Source organism: Microcaecilia unicolor, chromosome 1, assembly GCF_901765095.1.
Source record: "Microcaecilia unicolor chromosome 1, aMicUni1.1, whole genome shotgun sequence".
NCBI lineage: Eukaryota > Metazoa > Chordata > Amphibia > Gymnophiona > Siphonopidae > Microcaecilia > Microcaecilia unicolor.
Genome location: NC_044031.1, coordinates 339,409,363 through 339,423,861, shown reverse-complemented (window position 1 = coordinate 339,423,861; position 14,499 = coordinate 339,409,363). Strand labels below are relative to the sequence as shown.

General features: G+C 46.2%; 1 protein-coding gene across 1 annotated transcript in view; it reads left to right on the top strand.

Annotated features, from left to right (window-relative positions):
* DROSHA (drosha ribonuclease III) overlaps positions 1-14,499 on the top strand; it is a 552,432-nt gene that overhangs the window by 385,945 nt on the left and 151,988 nt on the right. The window contains exon 21 of the mRNA XM_030216759.1: positions 4,338-4,440. Coding sequence (XP_030072619.1) covers positions 4,338-4,440 — 103 coding nt within the window. The remainder of the gene's footprint in view (positions 1-4,337; positions 4,441-14,499) is intronic.

The window sequence follows — 14,499 nt, the reverse complement described above, 5'->3', positions numbered from 1 at the left end:
GGATTGATACACTCATGGTTTAGAGAAAAGGACACACTCAACCGATCCGTTTCAAAGCCTTTCAAAAGTCCCAGAAGCATGGTTAGCTCCCCCCAGGCAGTTGCTCAGACTGCCTGCCGGGACGAGCTGCTAAGAAAAAAAAACATCTTCTGCAACTTCTTCGCTGCTCATATACACAGAGGCGATCGGAGCGCTCCTCGGAGACCAACCCTTCTCCGGGCCAGATGCACTAAACTTAACAAGCCATTAACGAGCAAGTAGTAAACCCTGGCATGCACGAAAGACTTTTTTTCCGACGACTGTAGCAGCTAACGAAAACAGAATGCAGATGAGCAAATTGTGTAGAAACCCTATTGTAATGAGGTGCACTAACCTTTTCCGATTGCCTTAACGCTGGAAAATCTAACGAGAGATCTGTACCTCTCGTTGAGGCTGCGCGGGATTGAAAAACTGCTACAAAAGTAAAAAAAACAAAATCGGGGGGAAAAAGTCAAGTGCTCGTCAGTGCAATAATAAAAACGTCTATTTTGGCCGCCTCCCCCCCCCCCCCCCCCGCACTAATAAAACGTCTTTTTTGGCAGTGCTTCACTCAGCTGAACGCATTGTGATTGGCTCATAGATTTCCAGGTCTCTCAGCTGAGTGAAACACTGCCAAAAAAAGACGTTTTTATTAGTGGGGGGGGGGGGGGGAGGCGGCCAAAATACACGTTTTTATTATTGCACTGACGAGCACTTGACTTTTTCCCCCCGATTTTGTTTTTTTTACTTTTGTAGCAGTTTTTCAATCCCGCGCAGCCTCAACGAGAGGTACAGATCTCTCGTTAGATTTTCCAGCGTTAAGGCAATCGGAAAAGGTTAGTACACTGTCAAGCCGCATCGGAGGGGGTGAGCAGCGCGGCGTCTTCGGGCGGCACAGGGAAGCATATTTGGCATGCGCAGAGCAGCCAGCATAAAGCTTGGCTGCTCTGCGCATGCTCCACTGGCCGACTGTTTAACGACGGAATAGAGAATACAAATGAGCTACAACGAGCAGCTCAATTTGCATTCCTATTCCTTGATGCATGCCCGTTCCTTACCGATTCGCTAAGGGAATCGGTAAGGAAAGGGCTTTAACGAGTCTTTAGTGCATCTTGCCCTCCCCTCATTGCCAGTTACCATGGGAACCTTGTTTATTTTCTGTTTATGCCCTGGTCTGTCTCTCAGCCAATCACAGCGCGTTTATCACAGTTTAAAACCCACGTTGCTGGCTCCGAAAGCTTAGTGCATCTAGCCCCCCAGTCATCGGCTCACCATTGCCAGGACAGCCAGTATGTGTGGTGAGTTAGGAGTTACGGATCAAGAAAGGGATCTGGGTGTCGTCGTCGATGATACGCTGAAACCTTCTGCTCAGTGTGCTGCTGCGGCTAGGAAAGCGAATAGAATGTTGGGTGTTATTAGGAAGGGTATGGAGTCCAGGTGTGCAGATGTTATAATGCCGTTGTATCGCTCCATGGTGCGACCGCACCTGGAGTATTGTGTTCAGTACTGGTCTCCGTATCTCAAAAAAGATATAGTAGAATTGGAAAAGGTACAGCGAAGGGCGACGAAAATGATAGTGGGGATGGGACGACTTTCCTATGAAGAGAGGCTGAGAAGGCTAGGGCTTTCAGCTTGGAGAAGAGACGGCTGAGGGGAGATATGATAGAAGTGTATAAAATAATGAGTGGAATGGATCGGGTGGATGTGAAGCGACTGTTCACGCTATCCAAAAATACTAGGACTAGAGGGCATGAGTTGAAGCTACAGTGTGGTAAATTTAAAACGAATCGGAGAAAATTTTTCTTCACCCAACGTGTAATTAGACTCTGGAATTCGTTGCCGGAGAACGTGGTACGGGCGGTTAGCTTGACGGAGTTTAAAAAGGGGTTAGATAGATTCCTAAAGGACAAGTCCATAGACCGCTATTAAATGGACTTGGAAAAATTCCGCATTTTTAGGTATAACTTGTCTGGAATGTTTTTACGTTTGGGGAGCGTGCCAGGTGCCCTTGACCTGGATTGGCCACTGTCGGTGACAGGATGCTGGGCTAGATGGACCTTTGGTCTTTCCCAGTATGGCACTACTTATGTACTTATGTACTTATCCCCACAACTGCCAGGAACACATAATTGTGCATTCCGTTGGTCACTGACAGACACCATTTTGAGGGACTTAATTTATTTATTTATTTATTATTTATTTATTTATTACATTTGTACCCCACACTTTCCCACTCAAAGTTCAATGCAGCTTACATAGTAATTGGGATTACAAAGTATTGGTGGAGAGAAATAAGTTGAGTATTATCGGAGTAATAAAAGAAATAGGAATGTATTATGTTAATAACAGGCTTATTTTCGAAAGTGATCACCGGCCATCTTCCGACATAAATCGGGAGATGGCCGGCGATGTACTCATAAATATAAGTAGATGCCAGTATTTGAAGAGTTCCATGTGTATACCTCCATAATACCCTTAACTCTCAGTGTCCTAAGTTAGCAGAACTACAAGCAAGGTATGTTGCACTTTGGGAGTTAAACAGTATTGATGGCAAGATGCATCAACCAAACGTAAAAGAATCTAAAACATAAAAGTCCTTACCGAATTTGAAAAAACGAAGAATGCACTAAAAAAAAACAAGTCGCACATGTTCGGTGCGGTATTGTAAAGTAGAATGCATTAAAGAATCGTTAAACTGGTGTAATCCCCGTTGAGGTTACTTATGTCAGATGAGGGCGGGCCCAGGAGGAAAGGAGGGACGTCCTTTCCTCCTAGGCCCGCCCCCATCTGACGTAATTAACCTACGTAGGTTACTTACGTCAGACGGGGGCGGGCCCAGGAGGAAAGGAGGGTCGCCCGAAGACTCTGCGAAGAGGCATCAGCTGTTCTTGCCCGTGCAGCGCCTTCACACAGAGGTGAGAGGCGCTGCGCAGGCCCTGTAAGAGGGAGGGGGGCCCGGTGGAGGGGGGAGCGGCGGTGGCAGCGACGACCTCGGGGGGGGGGGCGGCAGGGGCGGGGCACGGGGCGGAGGATGGCGGGAGGCAGAGCTGGGGGGAGATAGAGAAAGGAAGGGAGGGGGGCCGGGGCTGCTAAAATTTAGATTTTTCATGCAGGGGGAAGCGGGGAGCAGTGGGGATCTCGGGTGGGGGGGGGGTGGCAAGGCCGTCCATACAGGACGCTCCTGACGAGCACCTTTGCCCCCTCACGATCCTTTTTTTATTTTCCTTTTATTTTAATGCAGAGGGAGCGGGGAGCAGCGGTGACCTCGGGCGTCAAAGGACGCTCCAGACGCGCATTTTTGCCCCCTTCGCGATTTTTTTTTTTGTTTGTTTTTACATTTAACTTTTTAGCCGGGCAGCCCCAACGAGAGGTACAGACCTCTTGTTAGCTTTCTGGTAGTTTTCCAGCGTTAGGGCAAGCGGAAAACTTTAGTGCATCTCATTTCAATAGGATTTCTACACGAATTGCTCATCTGCATTCCGTTTTCGTTAGCTGCTAGCGTCGTCGGAAAATGGCCTTTAATGCATGCCACGGTTAAAAGTTTGTTCGTTAATGGGTCGTTAAAGGCTCATTTTGTTTAGTGCATCTGGGCCTGAGTCAGGACCGCAATACACATATCCTGCAGATTCTATATATGGCACCGAAAATTGCATGCCCAAGATGCAGGTGCAAATTAATTAACGAGCACTTAATGATCAATTGGATGATAACAACCATTAAAATTTGTCGGTGCATCTGGCTGCACATTCTTTAATGCATGGTGCCTAACTAAAAAGGGTGCGTGTATAACTCAAAAGGGAGTGTTCCGAAAAGTTCCACACGGAATTATAAAACACAGCCTCAGTGCACATAACTTGGGCATCAGCATTTACCCCAGATTTCAGCAGGTATAAATGTTGGCACCTAAAGTTAGGCATCGGAATCAGCGCCCTTTATAGAATCACACTTAGGGCCCAATTATTTTTTACGGTGCCAAATTTTAAACATCATTTATAGAATTTCCTACATAGTGACATTTCTATTTCTTCCCAGGCTATCACTTCTTATACTACCTAGGAGCAAACTCTGTTTCAGTAACAGATATAATAAAATGCTCAGATATCTGCATTGTCTGGACCCAAGAGGACAGGAAAAGGAGGCTGTTAACTGAGATAGGATTTATTGTGTCTCTACTGAGGAAAAACGAAGGGAGAGAATGAGTAACCAGTACAAATTCTATGGCTCAACTAATGTAGATCTTCAGCTGGGAATTAAGTTGTGGTGGAATGTGGTGTGTGCAGCCTTCATAGAGTAATGGATTTTTTTTCTCTTTCCTTTAGAAGCTGGAATTGGATCGATTCATGTTGTATGCTCATGGGCCTGATCTTTGCAGAGAATCGGATCTTCGCCATGCAATGGCAAACTGTTTTGAAGCTCTCATTGGTAACTATCTCATTTCATGAACATTTGAAAGATGATTGATTTCTGGTATTTCTCCTGAACAGTGGCAAAAAAAAGATCCCTTAAACCAGAGGTAAGAAATTTGCTTATTTCTAAAAAATCAAACTGAGCTGGGAAGAGTTCCCTAAGGACTGTCAATAATTTAGTATTGAAATTTGAAGAGGGTGGATTTTCAAAGCCAATTGATCCTGGGAGATTGGCTGTCTGAAAATTGCACTCCCCTGATTTCCACCTTTCTTTTTCCACAAGAGGATCAACAAGTGTGCATATTAGGGGCAGGCTGTCACTTATAATGAATGCCTTTTGCCAGTAGGAATGTTTACTATTTGCATATAGTGCACACTTTTCTTAAACAGTACACAGTAAATGAGAGGAAGTCCATTCAATTCCTATGGGCTTCCTCTTATTTGCCATGCAGGAATTGCTAGTGTGGCTTATTTATCTATGACATTTATACCCCACATTTTACTGTATAGTTTCGAGTTCAATGTGGCTAACAAGCTAAAAAGAAGTCATTGCAGAATATGAAACAAAATACATAAACCCACACATATCAATAAGGAAAGAATCATAAATATATACAGAATCAAACATATAAATGTCAAGTGACCGTACTCACTTGCAAATGCGCAGTACAGACTTCCCTCTATGTCCCGCCCTCGCATCAAGACGTCAGAGGGCGGAACAGAGAGGGAAACGGAGTCGAATTGTCGGACGCCGCCGCCTGGAAAGGAACATCGTGCGAAACAACCTCCATCCCCCCCCCCCATCCCCGCTGCTGCTCCCGCCCCCTCCGTATCGGGTCCCCTACTCTGACCTGACAGCGCCTCTCACCTCCGTGTGGAAGCGCTGCAGGCAGCAGCAGAGCGATCTGCCTCCTGTAGCGCTTTCACACGGAGGTGAGAGGCGCTGTCAGGTCAGTGCAGGGGGCCCGGCACGGAGGGGGGAGGGGGGCGGCGGCGATGAGGGTAGCTGGACATGGGGGGAGGGCAGGGGGGAGAGGCCATGGTTGCTGGACTTGGGGTGAGAGCAGGGCACAGAGGAGGGTTGCTGGACATGGGGGGAGGGGGAGGCCAAGGGAAAGAGGAGGGTCGCTGGATATGGGGGGAGGATCGGTGGACGGGGTGAGGCCAGGGGAGAGAGGAGGGCTGCAATACTCGCCCGTTTTTACGGGCTTAACGGCTAGTTTAATAATAAAGCATAATGGGGAGAATGGAAGGGGGAGATTAGGCACCAGAATCAATTGTCAGAAATTTTTTGTAAAGGAAAGATTTCAAAAACTTACAAAAAAACAAATAATTTGGGGATATTATATTTTTTTGGCAAGGAATTCCACCATTTAGTACCTTGGTATGAAAAAGTAGCTGAATATATAGATTTATAAACTACTTTCTTACAAGTAGGGAAATGAAGGTGCATGAAGTGTCTTGCACCAAGCGAATTGCGAGAAGGCAAAGTAACAAGGGGCAACATATAGTCAGGGGCAAAACCATACAAACTCTGATATATGAGAGCACAGAGTTTGAATACAATCCTGGCCCTAATGGGAAGCCAATGCAAATGTATCGGCAAAAGAGTAACCCTCTCAAAGCGTGGTACATACATGACTTCTTACTAAAAGAAGCCCTATATTATTATTATTGTTATTATTTATTTGGATTTAACTCTTACCTTTTCCAGTAGTAGCTCAAGGTGAGTTACATTCAGGTACACTAGCTATTTACCTGTCCCTTAATGGCTTACATTCTAAGAGGTCGATATCCAGCCAGTAACGTGCAGCATTTCACTGACACTGCTGGTGTTATGCCCAGAAATTCAATGCTGAGCAATATCTGGGCTCTGTTAATATTGAGCTCCTACATTTAATTTCCGGGTTTATGGAGCCAGCGAAACCCAAACTGCTTAAGTGCAATATTCAGCACTTAACCAACTATGGCAAATCACATAAAGAAAGGACTGACTTTTATGCATTCCATTTATGCAGTTGGCTGGTTAAATGCTAACTATCGGCACAACCAGTCAAGGGCTGACTCTGTACCCAGAACACCCACAAAATAGCTGGTTTTGAGTTGAGTGCTAACCGTACATTTTCAGCTGTACTAACCAGTTAAGTGCCACTGAATATGAGCAGTTAGCCCCAAACAAACAATTTTACTGGCCAGGATCTGTTTCTTGCCGGTTAAATCACTTTGAATATCAATCCCTAAGTTTATACCTGAGGCAATGCAGGGTTAATCCTCTAATTCTGTAAAAGTCCCCAAAAATTGTCCATGCAGATTTGGGCGCAAGCAATTTAATTGAATAATGAGCCAATTAGTGCCAATAATTGATTTAACAAGCAATTGGCACTAATTGGATTTAATTGGCATTTGTGTGTGTAAATTTAAGTGCGATCTGAAAAAGGGGGCATGGAAATGGGAGGGTCATAGGCGTAACAGAGATGTTCCTAAAATTAATGTACGACATTATAGAATAACGAGGATACGTGCCTAATGTAGACGTGTACATTTGCACCACTTTTCAGTTGGTGCAAATGGCCGCACCTAAAGTTAGGCACAATTCCCAGGTGTAAGTGCTATTCTATAAATCATGCCTAACTTTAATTGTAACTTATAGAATAGCATTTTTTTTTTTGGGGGGGGGGAACTTATGGAATAGCATTTTTTGTGGGGGGGGGCACCATATATAGAATCTATCCTTAAGTGTGTTGTGCAAGGTCGCAAGGAGCATCAGTAGGATGTGAACTGGGCTTCCCTGGTTGCCAGCCTAGTGCTCTTAACTACTATTCCAATAGCCCCTCTGTTTAACCTTAGCACATAGTTTGGCACTCATATTAATAACATCACACTTTATTCTGATGATATTTTATTATTCATCATTAGTCCCAGAAGTTCTGGGCCTGCATTATTCTGCATCTTAAGTGCTTGAAACCAAAATAAAATTAATTTTACAAAATCTGAAATGTATTACATAAATATTCATATTCCCCATGCCCTTAGGATTTAAAAGTAACTGGCAATGATTTTGTTATCGGGGATTCAGATAGTTCCCCTGTCACAGAATCTTTCTTTCAGTTATATGAAGCTAAAGTGGAAAGCTGGCATGCTGTTCTTAAAGTGAAAGCACTCTTTATGTATACATAGTGCACACTCTTTGCTGAGAGTGTGTGCATGCATAATGGTCTGCACAATCGTGCAGTATCGGGAAACAGTGCACATTATGTGCATACAGTGCAAACTCTTTAAGAAAAGAATGGAAACAAATGAAACAAAGTTTTTGGCTGCCCATCCCTAGTGCAGATTTTACCTATGGAAAAAATAAGGGGGCTGAGAGGCATTGTTAGGTTGAGGGAGGCAATAATGCCCATAGGGTTGCATTTTCAAACTACACACATTATATTGAAGGGAAACGTACCCAGTAAAAAGAAGGTCTAGATCTGTGCTGGTACTTTTTCACTAGGCAATTTGCAAAGGCTGCATGCCTATAACTTTGAGAATTACTGGAAATTCTCATTGGCCACTCTGCAGATTGCATCCTAAAGGTACATAAATGTCATGTCAGACAGCCGTGTACATGTTGCCTCTGCTCTGCTGGGGTCTGGAAATGGTGACAACACTCCTGATGAATGGAGATCAACTACTTAGAACTGTGGACTGATCAAATTGTACTTCTATAATACCTTCTAGCCAAATAACACAGAGAATCCAATAGGCAATATCTTACCTCAAATTGTATGCCTAAGGATTCTGAATGCAAAATAGAAGTTGTTGTTCTATTTCACCTTAAGAAGACTTAGGCACACAATACAAATACAGACCACTGTTGACCATGTTATAGGGCCAGTGACATGCTCACTAAGGGGCGAATTCATCAAGCAGTGTTAGGAGCTTCACGTGAGCATTAGGGCCTTATTGTGTGTTAAGGAAATTAATGAGTGCTAAGAAGGCCATTTTATATTTATGGGCTTCTTAGCAATTGGTATACATTCATTCCCTTGACGTGCATTAAGACCCTAACACCAGCGTGAAGCCCCTAATGCTACTTGATGAATTCCTCCCTAAGTGGCTTATGAGTACATTGTCTATGTACTCAAAGTCCACAACTTCTAAAATATACAAGAGGCCTTATTTATTAACACAGTAAAACTATCTGCATGTACATAGGTCACATTAGGACTAATAGAAACAACGATCTTGGGCAGAAAGTAGTGGATGAAAAACTAGTGATAGCTTGTGAAGGACAATTCTATAAGCAGCCGCATTTGGGCACTTTTTGTGCGTGTAAATAGATGGACAACTGACACTTATATGCTGCCGAATGCAGGTCCTGAAAACCGTTAGCTCCTGAGCCACACAGCGGGTTCCCAGCGCTGCCTCTTTTCTATTGCTGTTTCGGAGGCGGTGCCCCGTCTCCGACACTGGCCAGCTGTTATTTGCCAGCAACCTCCTTCCTGCCAGCTGATCGCTGCTGAGGTTTCGGCGCCTGTGTGAGGGGATTCCGGCATTGCCTCTTCAGCGCTACTGTTTGGGTGGAGGTGCCCCGTCTTCGACACTGGTCCGCTGTTGTACATCAGCATCCACCTCCCGACCAGCTGCTCTCTGCTGCAGTTTTGGAGCAAACGGATTCCAGCGCCAGCCATTTAAATATTTCACATAGATTTATCAGAACATAGGAAGATAAGAGCAGCCATACCTGCTTTCCTGCCATTTGGGTGAGTTCACCGTTCAGCCCAAAGGTCGGAAGGAGGATCTGCCGTGATTGAGGGAGTCGGGGCGTGTGTGACTGAGCCCCACCCAACTAGCTTCTGGTCTTGGCTATTATATATTGTGGGTGTGTTTGGATAAGCCCTCCTACATCTTCATCTCTATTCAGCTGTTCAAAGTGCTGTGGGAGTTTTCTGTGAACTGATTCCTGCCCAGGGACATACAATTTGTCAACTGCTCAAAGATCCGTCCTCTATGTTTTGTGTGCATGTTTGGGTAAGCCCTGCCTACATCTGCATCTTCTCCAGTTGTTACGCATTCTGTGGGAGTTTTCTGCCAGCCGATTCAGGACCAGGGATTTACACATTGTCCATTGATTTTGTGACACCACAGAACACTCCGTTCTATTGCAGCTTAGACTATTACTGCGACCTGCATTTACCTACCAATACATCCGAACAAACCAACTACGCTGGGTAACAACTAGACAACGTATCTGTAAGCCGTCTATTCTCCGGCAACTTGAAGAATCCTTCCTCCTGCTATCTACGCATCAATCACCATTTTATCCTAATTCTCTCCCACTTTTATGTCAGCCACCGTTCTGATGTAATCATGTTCTCGTCTTCCTCAATACAAATTCTCTATCTGTCCACCTTAATACACTTCATCCTTACTGCTACTGAACCAATTTATAATAGCATTCCACTCATCTTTGGCAATAGGAGAATTTCATCTGTCTGCAACCTCGCTTTTCAACCCTTTTTGATCAGCCGTCTACTCCAGTCTCATCCAAGCCCTGCCTCAACAAGCCATATCATCATACAATCATTCCGCTTGTGAGGGCAAAAACAGTGCAATTTCATTCATTCCGAGTTGGCTATATCAATGCAAGATCCGTTGTGAAAAAACCTGAACTGATTTCTGACTGAATCACTTCTGAGGAACTTGACATGCTGTTCATCACAGAACCTGGATTAGAACACCCAAAGGCCCCATCATACTAGATCTCTGCCCAAAAGGTTATAAGATCATCCATTGGGACAGGAAAGAAAGAAGAGGTGGTGGTTTAGCACTTATATATCGCTCCTACCTCACGGTAGATTCAAGTTCAGAACTCATATCTGCTTCACTGGAAATCGCTGCAGTCAACGTTCATCACTCTTCTCTTCATAGTCATCTAGTCTGTATGGTGTTCTACAGATCACCAGTTCATTGGACTAGCAATCAATCCGATCTACTGGACTTTATTTCACACATTTGTTTGGCTAATTCGAACATAATCCTACTGGGTGATCTCATCCTCCACTTAAATCACTCTAATTCGCCGGATACTATTCAATTCCTAGACTTTCTTCGTCTTGGGGACCTAAACTGCCCTAACATTAGCCCAACTCACAATAAAGGGCATTCTTTGGATCTTCTGTCATTTAAATTTTTAGATGATACCAATTTTCGCTTGCGTAACATTAGATGGTTTGAAACTTCCTGGTCTGACCATTACAAATTACATTTCACCTTACGTTGGCTAACCTCAGGTCTCCCCCAGCCTCACAAGATTAACATGTACTATTCTAGAGGTCTCATTGACCCCCATCTATTCTGGAAGTCTTTTTATAGTACTGACAGGGAGTTGCAAACAAACTCACCCCACTACCTTTCTGAATGGGAAGAAAAATGCAAGGCCGTGCTAGATTTTATTGCGCCATTACATCTCAAAACTTCCTATATCCACAGCTCAACACCATGGTTCTCTGCTAATCTTAAAACCTTAAAAACAGAAACTAGAAGACTTGAAAGAGCTTGGCGTAAATGGAAAACGGATCTAGCGCTAGGAGCTTGGAAAAACTGTCACCGAAAATATAAGTATGCCATCAGGCAAGCAAAACGTACATACTTTTCCACTAAGTTACAGTCTGCAGGCCAGGACATAAAAAAGGTGTATCAACTTCTAAATTCCTTCCTTGATACCTGAAAGTTAGAAGTCTCTAGTGACGATCTTCCATCTGCCACCCAACTTGCCACTTACTTCAAAGAGAAAATCTTAAGCTTAGGTTCAACATCTGTTAGTAGTATTTCTGATGTGGATGATTTCTTAGACTCCTTGGCCATATCTGCGGATTTCTGCCCGGCTGATTGTACATGGACCAACTTCAATCACCTATTACTTGATAGCGTATCCAAAGCTTTATAAAAGTTCTCCAGCAAGTACTGTAGATTGGATATTTGTCCGAACCATCTTTTAAAAGTCGCACCGAATTGCTTCGTTGAAGATCTGACTTGCTACCTAAACCATATGTTAAGCTCTGGAACTTTCCCGCCAGAGCATGGTAATATTCTTCTCACGCCCATTCCAAAGAACCTTAAGATCAAATCTGATGTTATCTCAAATTACCGCCCAGTGGCTTCCATACCATTGGTTATCAAGTTAATGGAGAGTATGGTTAACGCTCAGCTCACTGAATTCCTGGCTAACTTTGATATCCTTCACCACTCGCAGTCAGGTTTCTGTGCTCAGTATAGCACAGAGACATTTCTAGTCACCCTCTTATCAAATTTCAAATGAGAGCTATCTATCGAACGGAAGGTACAACTGCTTCAATTCAACATGTCAAGCGCCTTCAGTATGGTGGACCATGACCTACTACTTCATCTGCTAGACTCGTTTGGCGTAGGAGGGTCTGTTTTACACTGGTTCAAGGGCTTCTTGACCACAAGAACTTACCAGGTCACAGTGAATTCCGCCACTTCTGCTCCATGGAATGCCTCTTGCGGGGTACCCCAAGGTTCACCCCTTTCACCAACATTATTTAATATCATGTTGATGCCATTAGCCTCAGCTGTAGCAATATTAGATCTAAATCTGTTCATCTATGCCGACAATATTACCATCTACATCCCCTTTCATACCACCTTATCCGAAATCGCTAACCTCATTGAAGCTAGCTTCTCCATTATTGAACACTGGGCTCGGGTGTTTCGGTTTAAACTAAACAAGGATAAAACTCAATGTCTCATACTCTCGTCCTCCCCATAACGAAATAACCGATAAAACGCTTCCCGTTAAGGATTATGTTCTTCCAATTTCCAACAGTCTGCGGCTTTTAGGAGTGAATCTGGACATGCACCTACAGTTAGACAATCATGTGCATTTGGTCTCCAAAAGAATGTTTAATGCTATGTGGAGGCTCCGACGCATAAGATATTTCCTTACCAGAGAGCTGTTCCGTACCCTTGTGCATTGGTTAGTCCTATCCCACCTAGATTACTGCAGTGGGATTTATGCAGGCTGTAAGGTCTCTTTATTGAAAAAGTTCCAGACAGTCCAGAACAAAGCCGCAAGACTGATTCTGGGAAAACAACAATTTGTACATGCTCAGCCTCTGCGCTACAATCTACATTGGCTATCTTAAGGGAACTTATTATTTTTAAGATCTGCTTCTTAACCCACAAAATCATTTATGGCCTTGCTCCGGATTATATGCTCAACTAGATTGATCTTCCACCAAGGAATGCCACACCTGCAGCATGGTCATATATCCAACTACACTTCCCAACCTGCAAGGGCGTCAAATATAAGCTGATTTTCACCTCTTCTTTCCGCTACTGGTGTCCTAAATACTGGAATGCTCTTCTGCAGTGCCTCAAAACGCAAATGGACCACATCCTCTTCAAAAAAACGCTGAAAACTTACTTTCTCCGAGGACAAGCAGGCTGCTTGTTCTCACGACTGGGTGACGTCCGCGGCAGCCCCCACCAACCGGAAAAGGCTTCGCGGGACGGTCGGCACGCAGGGCACGCCCACCGCGCATGCGCGGCCGTCTTCCCGCCCGTGCGCGACCGCTCCCGCCAGTTCCTTTTTTTCCGCGTCTGGAGAGAGTCGTGCTTTGCCGCTCTCTCTGCTTTCAGCCGCCGGAAAGTCGATCGCGTTTACGCGGATCGTTGTTTTTTCTATTTAATTTTTTGTTACCGCCGGTTTCCCTTTTTCTTTTTAAAAAAAAAAAAAAAAAACCTGAGCGTGTGGAGCACGCGCTCCCTTTTTCCCTCGTTTCCAGCGGGGACGCCGCGTTGCGGCCTAGTGGCCGCACGGTCGTTTTCTTTTTCGAGGTGTGATTTTCGCCACCATTGACGACTTTGACTTCGCCGACGCGATTTTTCCGTCGATGTCCTCGAAGGTCCCGAGTGGATTTAAAAAGTGTGGTCGCTGCGGCCGGCCGATCTCGCAGACCGACACCCACGCTTGGTGCCTCCAGTGCCTCGGGCCGGAGCACAATATCAAGTCGTGTTCCCTGTGTCTCGGTCTCCGGAAACGGACTCAAGTTGCGAGGCAAGTTCTGCGGGACCGTCTTTTTGGAACTTGCGCCGGCCCCTCGACGTCGACCTCGACGGCATCGGTATCGATGCCCGAGACATCGGCACCGATGGCATCGACCCCAGGAGAACAGGTCCCGTCGGCCCGCCGGTCCGCCGGCGAGGGTGGAGGTGAGCGGCCGCGTGGGCAGTCGGCCCCGGTCACTCCCTCAGCCCGTGGTCCACGGGACCGAACCCTGTCTGACCCGGCTCCTCGAGACCGAGGGGGATCGTCCTCCTCCTCCTCCATACCTCCCGGCGCCGGTGACGCGCATCGAAAGAAGGACAAGAAGCGTCGTCACCGGTCGCCCTCGGTGCATCCGGACATCGGAGAGGTGGCGACGCCGAAGCGTCATCGCCGAGAGGAGAGGTCCCCGTCGGTTGTGGAGGTACCGACGCGTCAGGGTTCCGGCACCTCGGTGCCGTCTCCTGGCCCCCATCAGCTTCTGGCACCGACACCCCTACCGGCCCCACCGCCTTTCCCGGCAGCGGGCCTGGACGAGTGCCTCAGAGCCATCCTTCCGGGGATCCTGGAAGGGCTGATGCGCAAGCACCCCCGGCGCCGATGACTATGGCGCCGGCGAGCTCTAGCCCGGCGCCGGGGCTGTCGACACCGCCGCCGCTTGCGGCGCCGGTCTCGACCGCCACGCAGGTGGAGTCCCCGTTGACGTCGATGGAGGGAGCTCCGTCCCCGCCGATGCGGGAGTCCACCGCTCGACGACACCGAGACCTCGGTGCCTCGACGTCGAGCCGGGCCCGGTTCAGGACTCAGCTACATGAGCTTATGTCCGATACCGAGGATGAGGCCTCGTGGGGGGGAAGAGGAGGACCCTAGATATTTCTCCTCAGAGGAGTCTACGGGCCTTCCCTCGGACCCCACGCCTTCACCGGAGAGGAAGCTCTCACCTCCTGAGAGTCTCTCCTTTGCCTCCTTTGTGCGGGATATGTCTATTAGCATTCCCTTTCCCGTGGTCTCTGTGGAAGAGCC